General features: G+C 33.6%; 1 protein-coding gene across 1 annotated transcript in view; it reads right to left on the bottom strand.

Annotated features, from left to right (window-relative positions):
• The window catches only part of DNAH12 (dynein axonemal heavy chain 12), a 246,848-nt gene that overhangs the window by 169,990 nt on the left and 61,607 nt on the right, over nt 1-15,251 (bottom strand). Inside the window, exons 13-18 of the mRNA XM_028169151.2 lie at nt 12,046-12,224; nt 8,702-8,837; nt 2,993-3,118; nt 1,927-2,061; nt 1,400-1,593; nt 148-391 (exon numbers count right to left, since the gene is read on the bottom strand). Of these exons, the coding sequence (XP_028024952.2) occupies nt 148-391; nt 1,400-1,593; nt 1,927-2,061; nt 2,993-3,118; nt 8,702-8,837; nt 12,046-12,224 (1,014 nt within the window). The remainder of the gene's footprint in view (nt 1-147; nt 392-1,399; nt 1,594-1,926; nt 2,062-2,992; nt 3,119-8,701; nt 8,838-12,045; nt 12,225-15,251) is intronic.

Genomic DNA, 15,251 nt, shown 5'->3' with positions numbered 1-15,251 from the left:
AAAGAATGAAGCATGTATTGAGAAATAGATCAAGTTTTCTGGATTCAGCTTTGGTTTTGCTTTCCAGTTTTTCCATTTCTCTTCATTAGCACTTGATGCAAACAACTCTACCAGGGTTTTTAAAAATGTCATTAAATGTGTTTATACCTTAATAACTTTTATCTGCTCCATTACTGCAGTGCACATAGTAATAGTAGGATTCTCTTTTGGTTCTTCTTCAAGTTTCTCTTCTCCCAGAGATCGTCTTTTTGCTGCCTTTCTTTTTTCTTGTAATTCCTTCTTTTGCTTTGTTTGGAAAAATTTCAGAGTCTTAAAAATTTCTCGGGAAAATTCATCTACATCAGCTTCCATGCTTTCCTCATTAAGGTCCAAACACCCTCCATCCATCCACCTGAATTGAAAGAAAAAGTAATATTAAACTCAGAGGGGCCTCCCTCGTGGCGCAGTGGTTAGGAATCTGCCTGCCAATGCAGGGGACACGGGCTTGACCCCTGGTCCAGGAAGATCCCACATGCCGTGGAGCAATTAAGCCTGTGTGCCACAACTACTGAGTCTGTGCTCTAGAGCCAGCAAGCCACAACTACTGAGTCTGTGCTCTAGAGCCCACGAGCCACAACTACTGAAGCCCGCATGCCTAGAGCCCATGCTCCACAACAAGAGAAGCCACCGCAATGAGAAGCCCGCACATCACAACGAAGAGTAGCCTCCGCTCGCCGCAATTAGAAAAAGCCCGCATGCAGCAATGAAGACCCAACACAGTCAAAAATAAACAAATAAATAAATAAATTTATTTTAAAAAAAGACTAAGGAAGAATGATTAAAAACAGAATTAAAATTAAGTGAAAAAAATAGAATATTTTAATTTAAAAAAATATTAAACTCAGAGACTTTTGGTGTGTGAAAAGGCCTTAGAGATTCTTTAGGCTAGGCCCTTCATTTCATAATAGAAACAACTGAGAACAAGAGCAATTAACAGTTTTTCTCAGTCACACAGATAGAATGATGACAGACAATACTAAAACCACAATTTCAGCTATGCTGCATGTGCAAAAATATGAATCAGACTGTAAATGGACAACTAACAGTATCCAAATAAAATGCTGATTTGACTCCATACTTCTAATTCTTAGTGTCAAATGAATGAGTCAAATGAATTAATTGCATTAAAAAATGAATCAACTCTGGAAAACCCAAGTGAGACTTTAGATATTATATTAGTAAGGCTAGGTGGCGCCTTAGCAACATTTGATGCTTCTATATAACATTTGGTTTTTCTTTCAAATGGACAGATAAATCCTACTTTTAAACACCTAGCCAACAACAACAACAAAAATCAATGTACATTTTATAAATCTTTTTATATCTTTGCTTAATTTTTTATTACATTACCAGAAATTACCGTTTTTCTGTTCGTTGCCACTTCAAAACTAAATTAAAAAACTTCTGATAGGGCTCAATGTTAACTTTTAATTTATCCAGTTCAGGATATTTTGTCAATTCCCATCTGAAAAGTTCCTCTTCTTTATTAATAAATTGAACTGCTTCTTCAGATTCCTGAATACGTTTTTGTAGTTGTCTTACATCTGTCACATACTGAAAGCAAATAATTTTTTATTTCAAGAAATACCCAAGAAATGTTATAAAAATAAAATTATATAATACTGCATAGGCTATGTCTTTGCATATATATAGCAACTTTAAACATCAACTTCACAACATTACCATGACACAAAGCAAAAGGTATGGTTATGTCTATCTTACAAATAGAAAACTAAATCACAAAAAAGATTACATAATTAGCAGCAGTCCCAGGCCTAAGAGTCAGGCCTCTGTTTGCCTTAGTAAGCACAGGTTTTTCTATATTATAGAAACATGTCCTGTATTAATCTATCAGCTTGCCATAGCTACTGTCTATATTTATCAGACCTGCTGCATGTGGTCCAGTTCTGCAAATTCTGCAAACTCTTCCATGTGGCGTGATTCCTTTTCTATTTCCAAAATCAGTTTCTCTCTCTTTGCTATTAGCTCATTTTCTTTTTTATGTTTAGCATTCTCAAGGAGCTTTAAAAAAAAATTAATCATGTTAACTATTTTGTTACAAAGCAAAGAATTATCAAATCAGAAATCCGAATGCTTTATACAGTAACAAAAAAATCAGCGAAGTAAAAATAAAACATTGTACAAAAATAAAACATTGACTGATATAAAAATGAAAAGAATAATAAACCACAAAACCACACAGAAAAACTTTCCTATATCTCCGAAGTGACTGTAACAATTCTTATTTATTAAATAGATACTTTAACTATTTAACAGATTCTGGGAAAATAATAAAAGCTACCATATATTGAGCACTTGTTATGTCAAGATTTATTAAACACTCTACCTATATTACCACAAGTATTAGTGTCCTCATTTCAGAGGTGAAGAAATTTAAGCATATAGAGGTTAAGAGGCATGTCCAATGTCACAAAATCATAAAAGTCAAAATCTGGATTAGAACTCTGGCTTATCTAACTGAAGTCCATGCTTTTCATTACTACTATAGCATCTCACTTCCCAATTTAGGAGAAACTAGTTTACATTAGGACTTTTTCAAAATCTGAAACTATATTCAGTCTTATATAAAATCCTGAATCTGCTACTTCTTCCTGGGAAAGTTACTTAACTTCTCTGAAACTCATTTTTCTCATCTATGAAATGGGGAAAATAGGAGCACCTGGGATTTTTGTATTAAATGATTTAATAGCACAGAGCTTACAATTATTATTATTAATTTGTAAATAGTTCTGACTTTTTTAATGTCAGTCCCACTTTTTACAACCTGTGGGTTAAGCCTAAGCCTGCAGGGCCATAAATGTTGCTAACCCCAAAATCATACTGACACATGAAGATACTTTTTAAAGGTAGATGGCAAGTATGTATGAAAATTAAATGAACATTGTGCTTAAAATATCATAATACAAAAATACATATTGAAAAATATATTCACCTCATCATTTTCATCAAAGATGGGATTAATTTTCCAAGGCCACATAAGGACAGCTGAATTTAAAGCTAAGTCTTCTGGAGGAAATAGAAATACATCTAAAAAGTAACTCAGCCGGCGTTTGGATTCCTACAGAAGAAACTCCAGATATATTAAACCATATAGAAAATCTAAAGCATTATGAAAAAGAGAACCAATAACAATTTCTAATACTCTTTCAAATTTCAACCTGACTCAGATTATTAACTGATATTTCATATTACCCAAACCACATGGGTATTTTAATAACTGTAGGGTTATTTATTTGGCTTCATACCACAAAACTGCAGATTTTTATACCAGAAATAAAGCTTTTTAAAGTTTTCACTTGCAGTTGACTTAACAGAAAGGTACTCTTGAGTCTCCATGTAGATGACTGAAAATGATGATCAAATATGCAGCTTTTGTTCAGCAACCCTTTAAATTTTTTTCTTTTAAAAGATTTTACATTTTTTATTCTTATGTATTTAATTTTTGAATCTTTGTTGACAAAGATTTTAGCATCTTTTATTTTGTTTTGCATCTTCAGTGACAGTACCACTTTTTTTGCCTACCATTAGCATACAGCAATTGTCTAGAAAGAGTTTAGGGGTGAATGGCAAAAACAAAACAAAACAAAACAAAAACCTTTAAAACCAATAGATTTACCTGAATAGAGAAGTTGAATATCTTTACCCTCTATAGCTTACATATTTGCTGTATATGTATATAATATATATAATATGCAGAATGCATCATATATGTATTATGTTGCATGTAGAAATTAACCTAATAAAACCTGATTCATGTAATTAATTATATTAATAGATTAAAGGAGAAAAAGCATAAGATCACCCCAACAGATGCAAAAAAAAAAAAAGATAAAATTCTACATGCATTCACAGTAATGTTTTTCACTTAATTTTTATTGGAGTATAGTTGATTTATAATATTTTGTTAGTTTCTGCTGTACAGCAAAGTGAATCAGTTATACATATACATATATCCACTCTTGTTTAGATCCCATTCCCATATAGGTCATTACAGAGTACTGAGTAGAGTTCCCTGTGCTATACAGTAGGTTCTTATTAGTTATCTATTTTATATATAGTAGTGTGCATATGTCAATCCCAATCTCCCAATGTATCCTCCCCACCCCCCCATAGAAGAGAATTTACTAATCTGATAAGGGAACCTATAAAAAACCTATAGCAAAAACAAAAAACAAAAAAAAAAACTATAGCAAATTTCATACTTAATAGTGAAATCTTGAAGCCTTTCCCTTTGAGACTGGGAACAAGATGACTTCTATTCAACATTGTACTAAAGATCCTAACCAGTCCATTGTAGCAAGGAAAATAAAGTTTTGGAAATGTGTAATGTTTGATAAGGACAAAACCAAAACTGTCATTAACTACTAGTTATAAAATAGTATATGTAGACATTCCAAAAGAATCTTTGGATAAACTGTTAAAAGTAAAAAGAGAAAAAAAAACATATAAATTTTAAAGTTAAGATATTTAAATAAAAAAATTTTAATTAAGAAAAAATATAGTGATAGCTATTACTTTGCATATAAAAATAAATTTTATAATATATAATAGTCAAAGTAAAAAATAAATATCCATAAGTTCATATAAATAAATGATTGAATAAATTAATAAGCAAGGGAGAAGAAACAAGTCTCCTATGCAGAATAATTCCAAATAAATAATGTAGCTACACTACTCTAAAGGAGGAAAGCACAACTCCCCGGTACTTAAGTGTGGATGCATACATTGACTTCCTTCCAAAGAAGACAGTATGGAAAGGGGGAGAAAAGAGTGGAGAAACATGATAAACACTACTTCTGCCTGGTGATCAAGCTCAACATCAAATGCCACGTTGATAATATGTATCCTTGAGATGATGTGATGAAAATGGCACTTTTCCTTTGTGATTTTCCTCCAAAAAACCGACTACCCCGTTCTAATCATGAGAAAAATATCAGACAAATTCCTACTTCTCAAAACTATCAAGAACATCAAAAGCAAGGAAAGTCTAAGAAACTCTCAGAGCCAAGAGAAGCCTAAGGAGACATGACAACTAGATACAATGTGGTATCTCAGATGAGTTCCTGAGATAGAAAAAGGGCTTTCAGTAAAAAATAAGGAAATTTGAATAAACTATGGACGTTAGTTAATAATATATCAATATTGGTTTATTAATTATAACAAATGTACCATATTAGTGTAAGATGTTAATAATGAGAAAATTGAGTGTGTGAGGATGTGTGTGTAATATGGGGACTCTCTGTACTATCTACTAGGTTTTTTTGTAAATCTAAAACTATTTTTGTTAAAGTCTATTAATATAAGTTAATTGTATTTTTGTATTCAAGTAACTAAGATAAGATGAAAAATTTAAGATATAATTTAATATAACATTAAAAGCTATCAAGTACCTGAAAATATAACTAACAAAAGATGTGCATGACCTCTACAGAGAAAATTATAAAATATTAAGAGATGTTAAAGAAGAGGTAAATGAATAAAAGATATATGATGAACTGGAAGACTCCACAGTGTATGTACCGATTCTCTCCATCTATTTAATGCATTTCTAATCAAAATTCCAACAGATTTTTGTGGAATGTGAAAAACTGATTCTAAAATTTATATTGGAAAGATGCTAATTCTCTACATTTATTATCAATTTTATGCAATCTCAATGAAAATCCCAAAACGTTATTTTATGGGCTGTGATCATCTAATTCTAAAATTTATATGAAAATACTAATAGCCAAGAACAAACAAGAAACTTGATGAAGAATAGAGTGGGAGGACATGCTCTACCGGGTATCAAGAATTATTATTGCTATTACAATTAAGCTGTTGTAATTAAGTCAGTGTGGTATTGATACAAGGATAGACAAAAGGCCAATAAAACAGAATAGAATGTCTTAAAACAGATCTGCACATATAGGGACACGATATATAATAGAGATGGCACTGCAGAGCAGTGTGGAAAGTATAGTCTCTTCAATAAATATGTAACTGCTCATGCATATGAAAAAGTAATTAAATAGGACCTCACATCATTCACAGAAATAAAATTCAGGAAGACTGAAAATCTAAACCTGAAAGGCAAAACTAAACAGCTTCCAGAAAAGGACACAAGAAAAAAATCTTGATGACCCTGGGTAGAAAAGGATTTCTTAAACAAGACACAGAAAGCACTAGCTGTAAAAAAAAAAAAAAAAAAAAAAAAAATTGCTCCATTTGACTACATTAAAATTAAGAACTGCCATTCATCAAAACACCATTAAAAACTGAAATAAATTACAGAGTGAAGGAAAGGATATTTATCAATAATATATTCAAAACTACTACACTGGGGGCTTCCCTGGTGGCGCAGTGGTTGAGAATCTGCCTGCCAATGCAGGGGACATGGGTTCGAGCCCTGGTCTGGGAAGATCCCGCATGCCGCAGAGCGGCTGGGCCCGTGAGCCACGGCTACTGAGCCTGCGCGTCTGGAGCCTGTGCTCCGCAACAGGAGAGGCCGCAATAGTGAGAGGCCCGCGCAGCGCGATGAAGAGTGGCCCCCACTTGCCACAACTAGAGAAAGCCCTCGCACAGAAACGTAGACCCAACACAGCCAAGGATAGATAAATAAATAAATAAATTTATTAAAAAAAAAAAAAACTACTACACTGAACTATACACTTAAAAATGGTAAAGATGGTAAACTTTATGTTATGTATATCTTATCACAATTTTTAAAAAAACTACTATAAATCAATTAGAAAAGGATACACAACCCAAAAGAAAAATGGGTAAAAGACATGTACTGGAGTGAAATACTACACAGCCATAAAAAAGAATGAAATTTTCCCATTTGTAACAATATGGATGGACTTGGAGAGTATTATGCTAAGTGAAATAGAGAGAAAGAAAGCCAGATAGAGAAAGAAAAATACTGAATGATATCACTTATATGTGGAATCTAAAAAATACAACAAACTAGTGAATATAACAAAAAAAGGAACAGACTCACAGATTTAGAGAACAAACCAGTGGTTACCAGTGGGGAGGGGGGAGGGGGAGAGGCATTATAGGGGTATGGGATTAAGAGATACAAACTATTATGCATAAAATAAGCCACAAGGATATATTGTACAACACAGGGAATAGAGACAATATTTTATAATAACTATAAATGGAACATAACCTTTAAAAATTGTGCATCACTATATTGTACACCTGTAGCTTATATAATATTGTACATCAACTATACTTCAATTTTAAATATAAATAAATAGATAAATAAGAATTTAAAAATACAATTTTCTTTTAATTTTTTTAAAAAACAAATACTAGTATTTCACAAAAGAGGAGCTCCAAACGATCAATAAGCATATGAAAAGTGTTCTGTTCATTTGTTTTCAGGAAAATGCAAATTAAAAATACAGTAACCTCTACCCACCAGACTGGCAAAATTTTAAATATCTCACAATAGCAGGTATGGATAAGGATATAAAACAACAGGACTCTTAAACACTGCTGATAGGAGTATAAAATTGGAACTACTTTAGAAAAGAGTTTTGCCTTAGCTAGTAAAGGTGAAAATAAGTATATCTTACAACACCTGGAAGAAATGCATGAATATACGCACCAGCGTACACATACAGAAATGTTCCCAGAAGCATTGTTTTTAGTAGCAAAAGTAGAAACAACCCAACTATCCAGAACAGTAAAATTAAAATAATAAATTATTCTATGGTTATATAATATGAATACCAGACATCAATGAAAATAAATGAAAGTTAAGGAACAATGACATTACTAACATAATGTTGACAAGACACAAAAGAATAGAAATAGTATGATTCTATTTATATAAAGATCAAAATGAAACAAAAATTAGCTATATTGATTAGGAATGCATATTTAGATGGTAAAACTACAAAGAAGAGCAGGAAATGACTACTATAAAAGTCAGGATAGTGTTCACATCCAGAAAAAGACAGGAGATTGTAATAAGCTTCTAGGGTGTTGACAAGGTTCTATTTCTTTCCCTGGATGATAATTACTGGATGTTTACTTTATAACATTTTAAATTGTACAATTTATGTTTTATGCAATTTTTGGTGTGTGTTGTATTTTACTTTTTTTTTTTTCCTTTCGGCCGTGCTGTCCGGCATGTGACATCTTAGTTCCCCAACCAGGGATCAAACCCATGCCCCCTGCGGTGGAAGCGTGGTGTCTTAACCACTGGATCGCCAGGGAAGTCCCTATATTTCACATTTTTAAACAAAAATTAGAGTACAATATAGGTGAATAGGTATATAACCTTGTGGTGGGGAAAGCATAAGCATATATACTACTAAATGTAGAAACTATAAAAGAAAATATTTTTTTAAACCTTTGTTAAGGATGCACACATGGTGGAACTAAAGAAAAATAAAAAAGATTACTGTAGAAACCAAGTCAACACCTCTAGGAGGTAAAGGAAGGGAAGTAGTTATGGTCAGATAGTCATACACAGAGGGTTTCTAGGGTGCTGGCAATATCCTATTTCTTGACCTTGGTGGTGGCAACATAGGTGTTCACTTTATAACTTTGTTTAACTATATGTTTTATACACTTCCAATATGTTTATCATATTTCACAATGAAAAAAATATTTTAAAATATGTAAATTTAAAAATTCTTACCTTGATCCGTGAAACCAACTCATGAATTCTTACAGTCCGGGCTTTTTCTACATAAGATATGAGCTCCATCATCTCTTCTGTTGTCTCAGGGACTTTTAATGCATGCTCTTTAATTGCTTCAAATTCACTGCAAATACTGACATAATACCCTGCTTTATTATAGTTAGAGTAATTAATGCTATATCACACTAAATAAATTTTATTATGATTACTATAAAATAGGAGCTGTGATCCTAAGAAAATTGGTTAATTCACTAAGATATCTTAAAATATTTAAGCATAACTTATCTGACATAACTCAGGATACATCATACATCTATAAAATCTATAAAATTAAGGTAACATTTTCTGTGTGACATAGAGCATGCTTTGCATCAAGCAGCCGTACGTCTAAATCCTGCCTCAGCTGCTACTAGCTTTGAGAACTTATGTAAATCTCATAGGTTTAGCTTCCATATTTGTAAAATGAAGTTATTAACATTCATCTTGCAGGATTGTTGTAATACAATAATGAATAATGAATGTAAAAGAGCTTAGCACATAGTACACTCTCAATTACTGGTAACTATAACTATAATTTTTAGTATAATCATCAGCTTAATTATTATTATTATTAGTGTCCCTTGTGAAATGTGGTAAGTAAAAAGATCAAACCTCTGTATACATTTAAAAACCTATGATTCTTTCAGAATATATATGTATGTAAGTATGAACCTAGATACCCTATAGCCATTATTCAACTGAAGGTATATTTCATAGAATATTTTTCCTTGTGCTTTGCAGTATCAGTACTGTCATGCCATTATTAGAAATATCAGAAAAAACCCTTGCAAAAACGAAGTACAAAAGAGGTAAGTGATTTTAAAAATCAATTTTAGCTCGTGCAGGTATTTCATTTATATTATGTGAGTAATTATACTTATTCATTCATCTAATAAATAATTGAGTACCTACAATGTGCTAAGCAAAGTTCTAAGCACTGGAGATATAACAGCAAATAGATAAGTCCCTACCATCATAAAGCTTACATTCAAGTTGATGAGAGAGACAAGAGCACATAAATATATAACACAATGTTAGGTAGTAAAAAGTGCTATGAAGAAAAAAAAAAAAAGCAAAGTAAAGGGATAAAGAATGATGGAGTATAGAGAAGGGGCCAGTATTTTATATAAAGTGGCCAGGAAATAACTCTCTAGAGAGGTGATATTCAAGATGAGAGAAGGAAAAAATGAGTCATTCAAATATCAGGAAAAAAGCTTCCAAGGAAGAAAAAATAGCAAGGATTAAAGCCTGAGGTAGCAATAAGCTTCGCATAGTTTAGGAATGGCAAGCAGGGCAGTGTGAATACAAAGGAGAGGACATAACATGAAATTGTAGAGATGAGCAGGAATCAGATAATGTAGGGCTTGACAGTTAATTCTTGATTATCAAAATTTTAGGAGGATGCATTAATGTTGATAATGCAAAAAAGACAGATGATCCTACTGTGGGTGCTTTCTTCTTATTAGAGCAGAATCTGAGTCCCTTGGGGAGTGACATTACAGCAAAAGAAAAGGAGTCCGGAATTCCCTGGCGGTCCAGTAGTTAGGACTCCGTGCTTCGACTGCGGGGGCATGGGTTCGATCCCTGGTCAGGGAACTAAGATCCCACATGCCACGTGGCACGGCCAAAAACAAACAAAAAAAAGAACGAAAGAAAGAAAGAAAAGAAAAGAAAAGGAGGCAAACAAGATTATTGAGAGCAAGGTGGCCCAAGAAGATACTAAACCAAACTATGAAGTAAGAAAATTGTTCTTTAATAATTATTAATTTATTTAATAAATTGTGCTTAACATAGTGGCACATATTTCCTCCTTTTGATGTTACCTATCTCAAGTATGGAACTTAAACCGGAAAGAATCAAAGAATGAATGAGGCAGAGGAAAATGGACTTTTCAGCTGCTCTTATGTCATGGGTTTATAATAAGACAGTTATTTTGTTGAAAGAATTTCCCAGAAAAGTGACAGATATTACAAAAATAAATGCCAAAAAAGTCATGTCAAACTTAAAAAATTTTTAAATTAACTATGGTATTGTCACTGCTCTTACTCAAAGGGATTGTTAGAAATGAAGAGTCTTAATACTTTACCATCTTCAACATCTTTTTGTAGTATAATGTTGTACAAAGTACAGCTGACCAATACTTAACTTTCTGAGAGTCATATATTTTTTATTCTTTTAAAAATATTTATTGATGTGATAGCTCCCTTTATTGGGTGCCTCTTCTATGCCAAGCATGGTGCTAGATACTTTACAAATGTTATCTGTGATCCTAACATTAGTCCTGCAAGGAAGGTATTATTTTTCATAGTTGGCACCGCAGGAAATTGAGGCTCAGGGAAATTAAGTAACTTGCCTAGAGTCACGGAACTAGTTCATGGCAGAGACCGGATTCAAATCCAGGTCTCTCTGATTCCAAGGCACATAATTCTCTTACATTGCTTCTGGGAAAATAAACATAATGGCTAACATTTCTTGAGTACTATGTTCCAGGCACTGTGCTAGGTGATTTATATAAATATTAGTTTTAATCCTTATAGAAGTTGCAAACTAAAAGTCCTCTGGAGCCAGACAGGTAACAAATAAGTTAAATTATTTGGAGGATCAGTTGCTTGAGCACTGGATGAACAAACCAGAGGTCATTCTCCCTGTCAAAGGGAAAGTTTCTTCTCAACTCCATTTACCACTATAGGCCTAATGTGGCATGGTCTTCCCACTTTTTCAAGAAAAGTAAGAGATCTGGAGAGAGAGAGTGTGTGTGTGTGCGTATGTGTGTGTGTTTGTGTGCGTGTGAAAACTCCTAATTTTGAAATGTTGATAGCAAATTCAAAATTTGTTTAAACAAAATAAAATTCACATTCACATTCAGCTAGGAGGCCACTAGTTCATGAATCCAATCTATAGCTATCCTGCCAACTAGGTATTACTGTCTCCATTTTACAGATGCAAAAAATAAACTAGGTGACACAATAAGTAAATACCGTGGTCAGGAATGATCCCAGATCTTCCCAATATCACTGAAAGTCTATGGTTTTTTCATTACCATGCAACCTGTATCCAAAAGCTGGTGTATGTCAATTTCTTTTTTCAAAAAATCCTGGGTTGCGTCAAAACTAGTCTCAAACAGTATCAAACGAAAAGAAACCAAACCAACAGGACTATAAAGAAACCCTCTTAGGAGGTAGCTATGGAGAAAAACTTGTAAGTACTTATATTTTAATCTTTTATTTTTAAAAAAGAATTGTCACTAGCAAACTATTTCTTTTAGCCCTATAATTCTGAGTTTGGCAACTAATTCTACTTACCTTTCATTTTCTTTCCTATGTTTTGAAGCTATGTCATTTAGTAATATGTTTGCGAAGGCTTTTGCTTTGTTTGTTAGGCCTGTCTTCAAATCTTCACAATCCAAACGCACCATAGGAAAATGAGCCCACTGAGGCAAAAGCATTATTTCTGAAGCAAGACTGAAAAATTTTCCTACAAACTTAAACAAAAGGATTTAAAACAAAAATGCTTAGAATTTTCAAATTCAGCTGTGATTTTATAGTACAGTATTATGGTGAAATTCTTAATTATATGATATAAATGTAAATTCATTTCTTTTTGTTAAGTGACTAAAATTTTATCCATTATCGCACGAATCTTTTTTCACCTGTCCTTTCATTAAGGAATTGACAAATCTACCAGTAAATATCCAATACGATGACATTTATAGCATCAATATCTGGACATGTCACAAGGTGAAATTTCCCTCAGTAACTATTAAAAAAAATTATCATCAAATCCAACTCATCTCTTGGTTTAAAAACAAATCTGTATCATGTGACAATTTGTGTAGCTAACTAATATCAATACCTGCTTGTGCCATTACTGATGCCTCACTGAAAATTCTAATTCAATCTTCAGGAAAATAAATAGAAGAAATTTTTTGATTTGAGTCAAAATAATCCAGGAGAGAAACATTGTGCCCTGCTGTTACCAACATTCCAAGATATTGGAATTTATACAAATTCCTAATACCCAGACACTGGGATAATTTTTTAAAATTGAGCAAAGTAGTATGGAATAAAACCTGGCAAGTTATGTTGTGATAAGTTTTATGGAAAGTGAAACATATCTACCAACTTTGGGTAACTATGACTTAATTTCACAATCCATTTTTTTTTTAATTCTTTTTTTAAATTTTTTGGCCATCTCGCATGGCATGTGGGATCTTAGTTCTCTGACCAGGGATTGAACCCACACACCCTGCACTGGAAGCAGGAGTCTTAACCGCGGGACCATCAGGGAAGTCCCTCACAATCCATCTTTAATGTTGCCTCTACCTTCCTCCTCACCTCATCTCCACCCTCCACCAAAAGGCCTCATATTCCTTTTATTCTTCCTTAAGGAGACTTTTTCTTCATTTCCCTCTCTCTCAAGTCTACCCTATTTTTCTTGTCTCCAGTATTCAGTGGATTGAGCTTAAAATTTTCAAAGTTTAAAGGAAATGAGGATATTAATTAGTTAGTTTAAAGACTATACTCAGTAGTCTTGGATTTTGGTTACAAATATACCAAATAGAGAGTTGATAGAGCTGATGGCACCTGAGAAGGGAGAAAAGATGTTTTCTCATTCTCAAAGGCCATCATCCAGTTTTTCAGGGATGTAATTAACAGATATGGAAAATAAAATGGGCTGGATCAAAGAAAACATGGCAACTGGAAACAACACAAATGTCCATTTACAGTAGAATTGATGGCATATTCATATATTGGAGTGCTATGCTATAATAAACTAGGACTATATGCAAAATATGGATGAATTTCATAATGACGAAAGAATAAAAACCCAAAAATACATGTAATATGATATCTTCCATATAAACTTACCATGGGCAAAACTAAACTATATTATTTAAGGATGCATACATAGGTGGTAACTATAAAGAAAAGCAAGAAATGTCAGGATAATAGTTCCCAATAAAGAAGGGAGAAGGTTACGGTTGGAAAGAGGCACATGGGTGGCTTCTGGAATACTGCAAAATTCTAACTGTTAATCTAGGTAGTTATTAAGTTATAATTACCTATAAATCTGTACATATATGCTTTACATGATTTTTGTATTATATTACACTTTTTAATGGAATATTTTAAACGTACAAAAGTAGGTAAAATGTACCCATTTTCCAGCTTCAACCATTATGAACTCATGGCCAATCTTGTTTTCTCTATACCTCTAACCACTCCCCTTCTGTTTTATTTTTACAAAAATCCCAAGCATCATATCATTTCCTCTACATATATGTGTAGTTCATAATTTATTTCTCCCAAATAGGCATATTATTCACAACTATAGTATGTCATAATTGACAAAAAGTCCAGGGGTAGATCACTAAACCTAAAAGTAAATTTTTATATAGTTACGTAAGCCATCCAGAAATTATAAAATTCTAGAAAATTTCACAGCAAAATACTAGGCCTAAGAAGAGAGTCACTGTGAAACCCAATGAAACATGTTCCCAGCCTAGAGATTTAGGGTTTCCAGATGCTAAAAGTTATGGCCAGGATCAAAAAATTTAGCTGTTAGCTCATAGAATATTTATTGTGCCTATTCTCTGAAGAGTACTGTATTGAGATATATGGTAAAATACAAATGAAAGAGAATATACCATCACTGATTTTATGAAAGTAATAATGCATTTATGAATCCATTATGTATTTTTATAAACACACAAAAACCAAATAAAGTATAAAGTATGCAAATTAGAAAAACGTACAATCATCTCATAGATACGGAAAAAGCATTTAATGAGATTGGTTCAAGATGGCGGAGTACAAGGACATGCTCTCACTCCCTCTTGCAGGAACACCAGAATCACAACTAACTGCTAACAATCACCAACAGGAAGACACTGGAACTCACCAAAAAAGATACCCCACATCCAAAGACAAAGGAGAAGCCACAATGAGAAGGTAGGAGGGGCGCAATCACAATAAAATCAAATCCCATAACCGCTGGGTGGGTGACTCACAAACTGGAGAACACTTATACCACAGAAGTCCACCCACTGGAGTGAAGGTTCTGAGCCCCATGTCAGGCTTCCCAACCTGGGGGTCTGGCAATGGGAGGAGGAATTCCTAGAGAATCAGACTTTGAAGACTAGCGGGATTTGATTGCAGGACTTTGATAGGACTGGGGGAAACAGAGACTCCACTCTTGGAGTGAACACACAAAGTGGTGTGCACATCAGGACCCAGGGGAAGGATCAGTGACCCCATAGGAGACTGAACAAGACCTACTTGCTAGTGTTGGAGGATCTCCTGCAGAGGCGGGGGGTGGCTGTGTCTCTCCGTGAGGACAAGGACACTGGCAGCAAAAGTTCTGGGAAGCACTCCTTGGCATGGGCCCTCCTAGAGTCTGCCATTAGCCCCACCAAAGAGCCTGGGTAGGCTCCAGTGTTGGGTCACCTCAGGCCAAACAACCAACAGGGAGGGAAGCCAGCCCCACCTATCAGCAGACAAACAGATTA

This window comes from Balaenoptera acutorostrata, chromosome 10, assembly GCF_949987535.1.
Source record: "Balaenoptera acutorostrata chromosome 10, mBalAcu1.1, whole genome shotgun sequence".
Classification (NCBI taxonomy): Eukaryota; Metazoa; Chordata; class Mammalia; order Artiodactyla; family Balaenopteridae; genus Balaenoptera; species Balaenoptera acutorostrata.
Note: the sequence above shows the minus strand (reverse complement) of the source record. Positions and strands in the feature narration are given on the sequence as shown.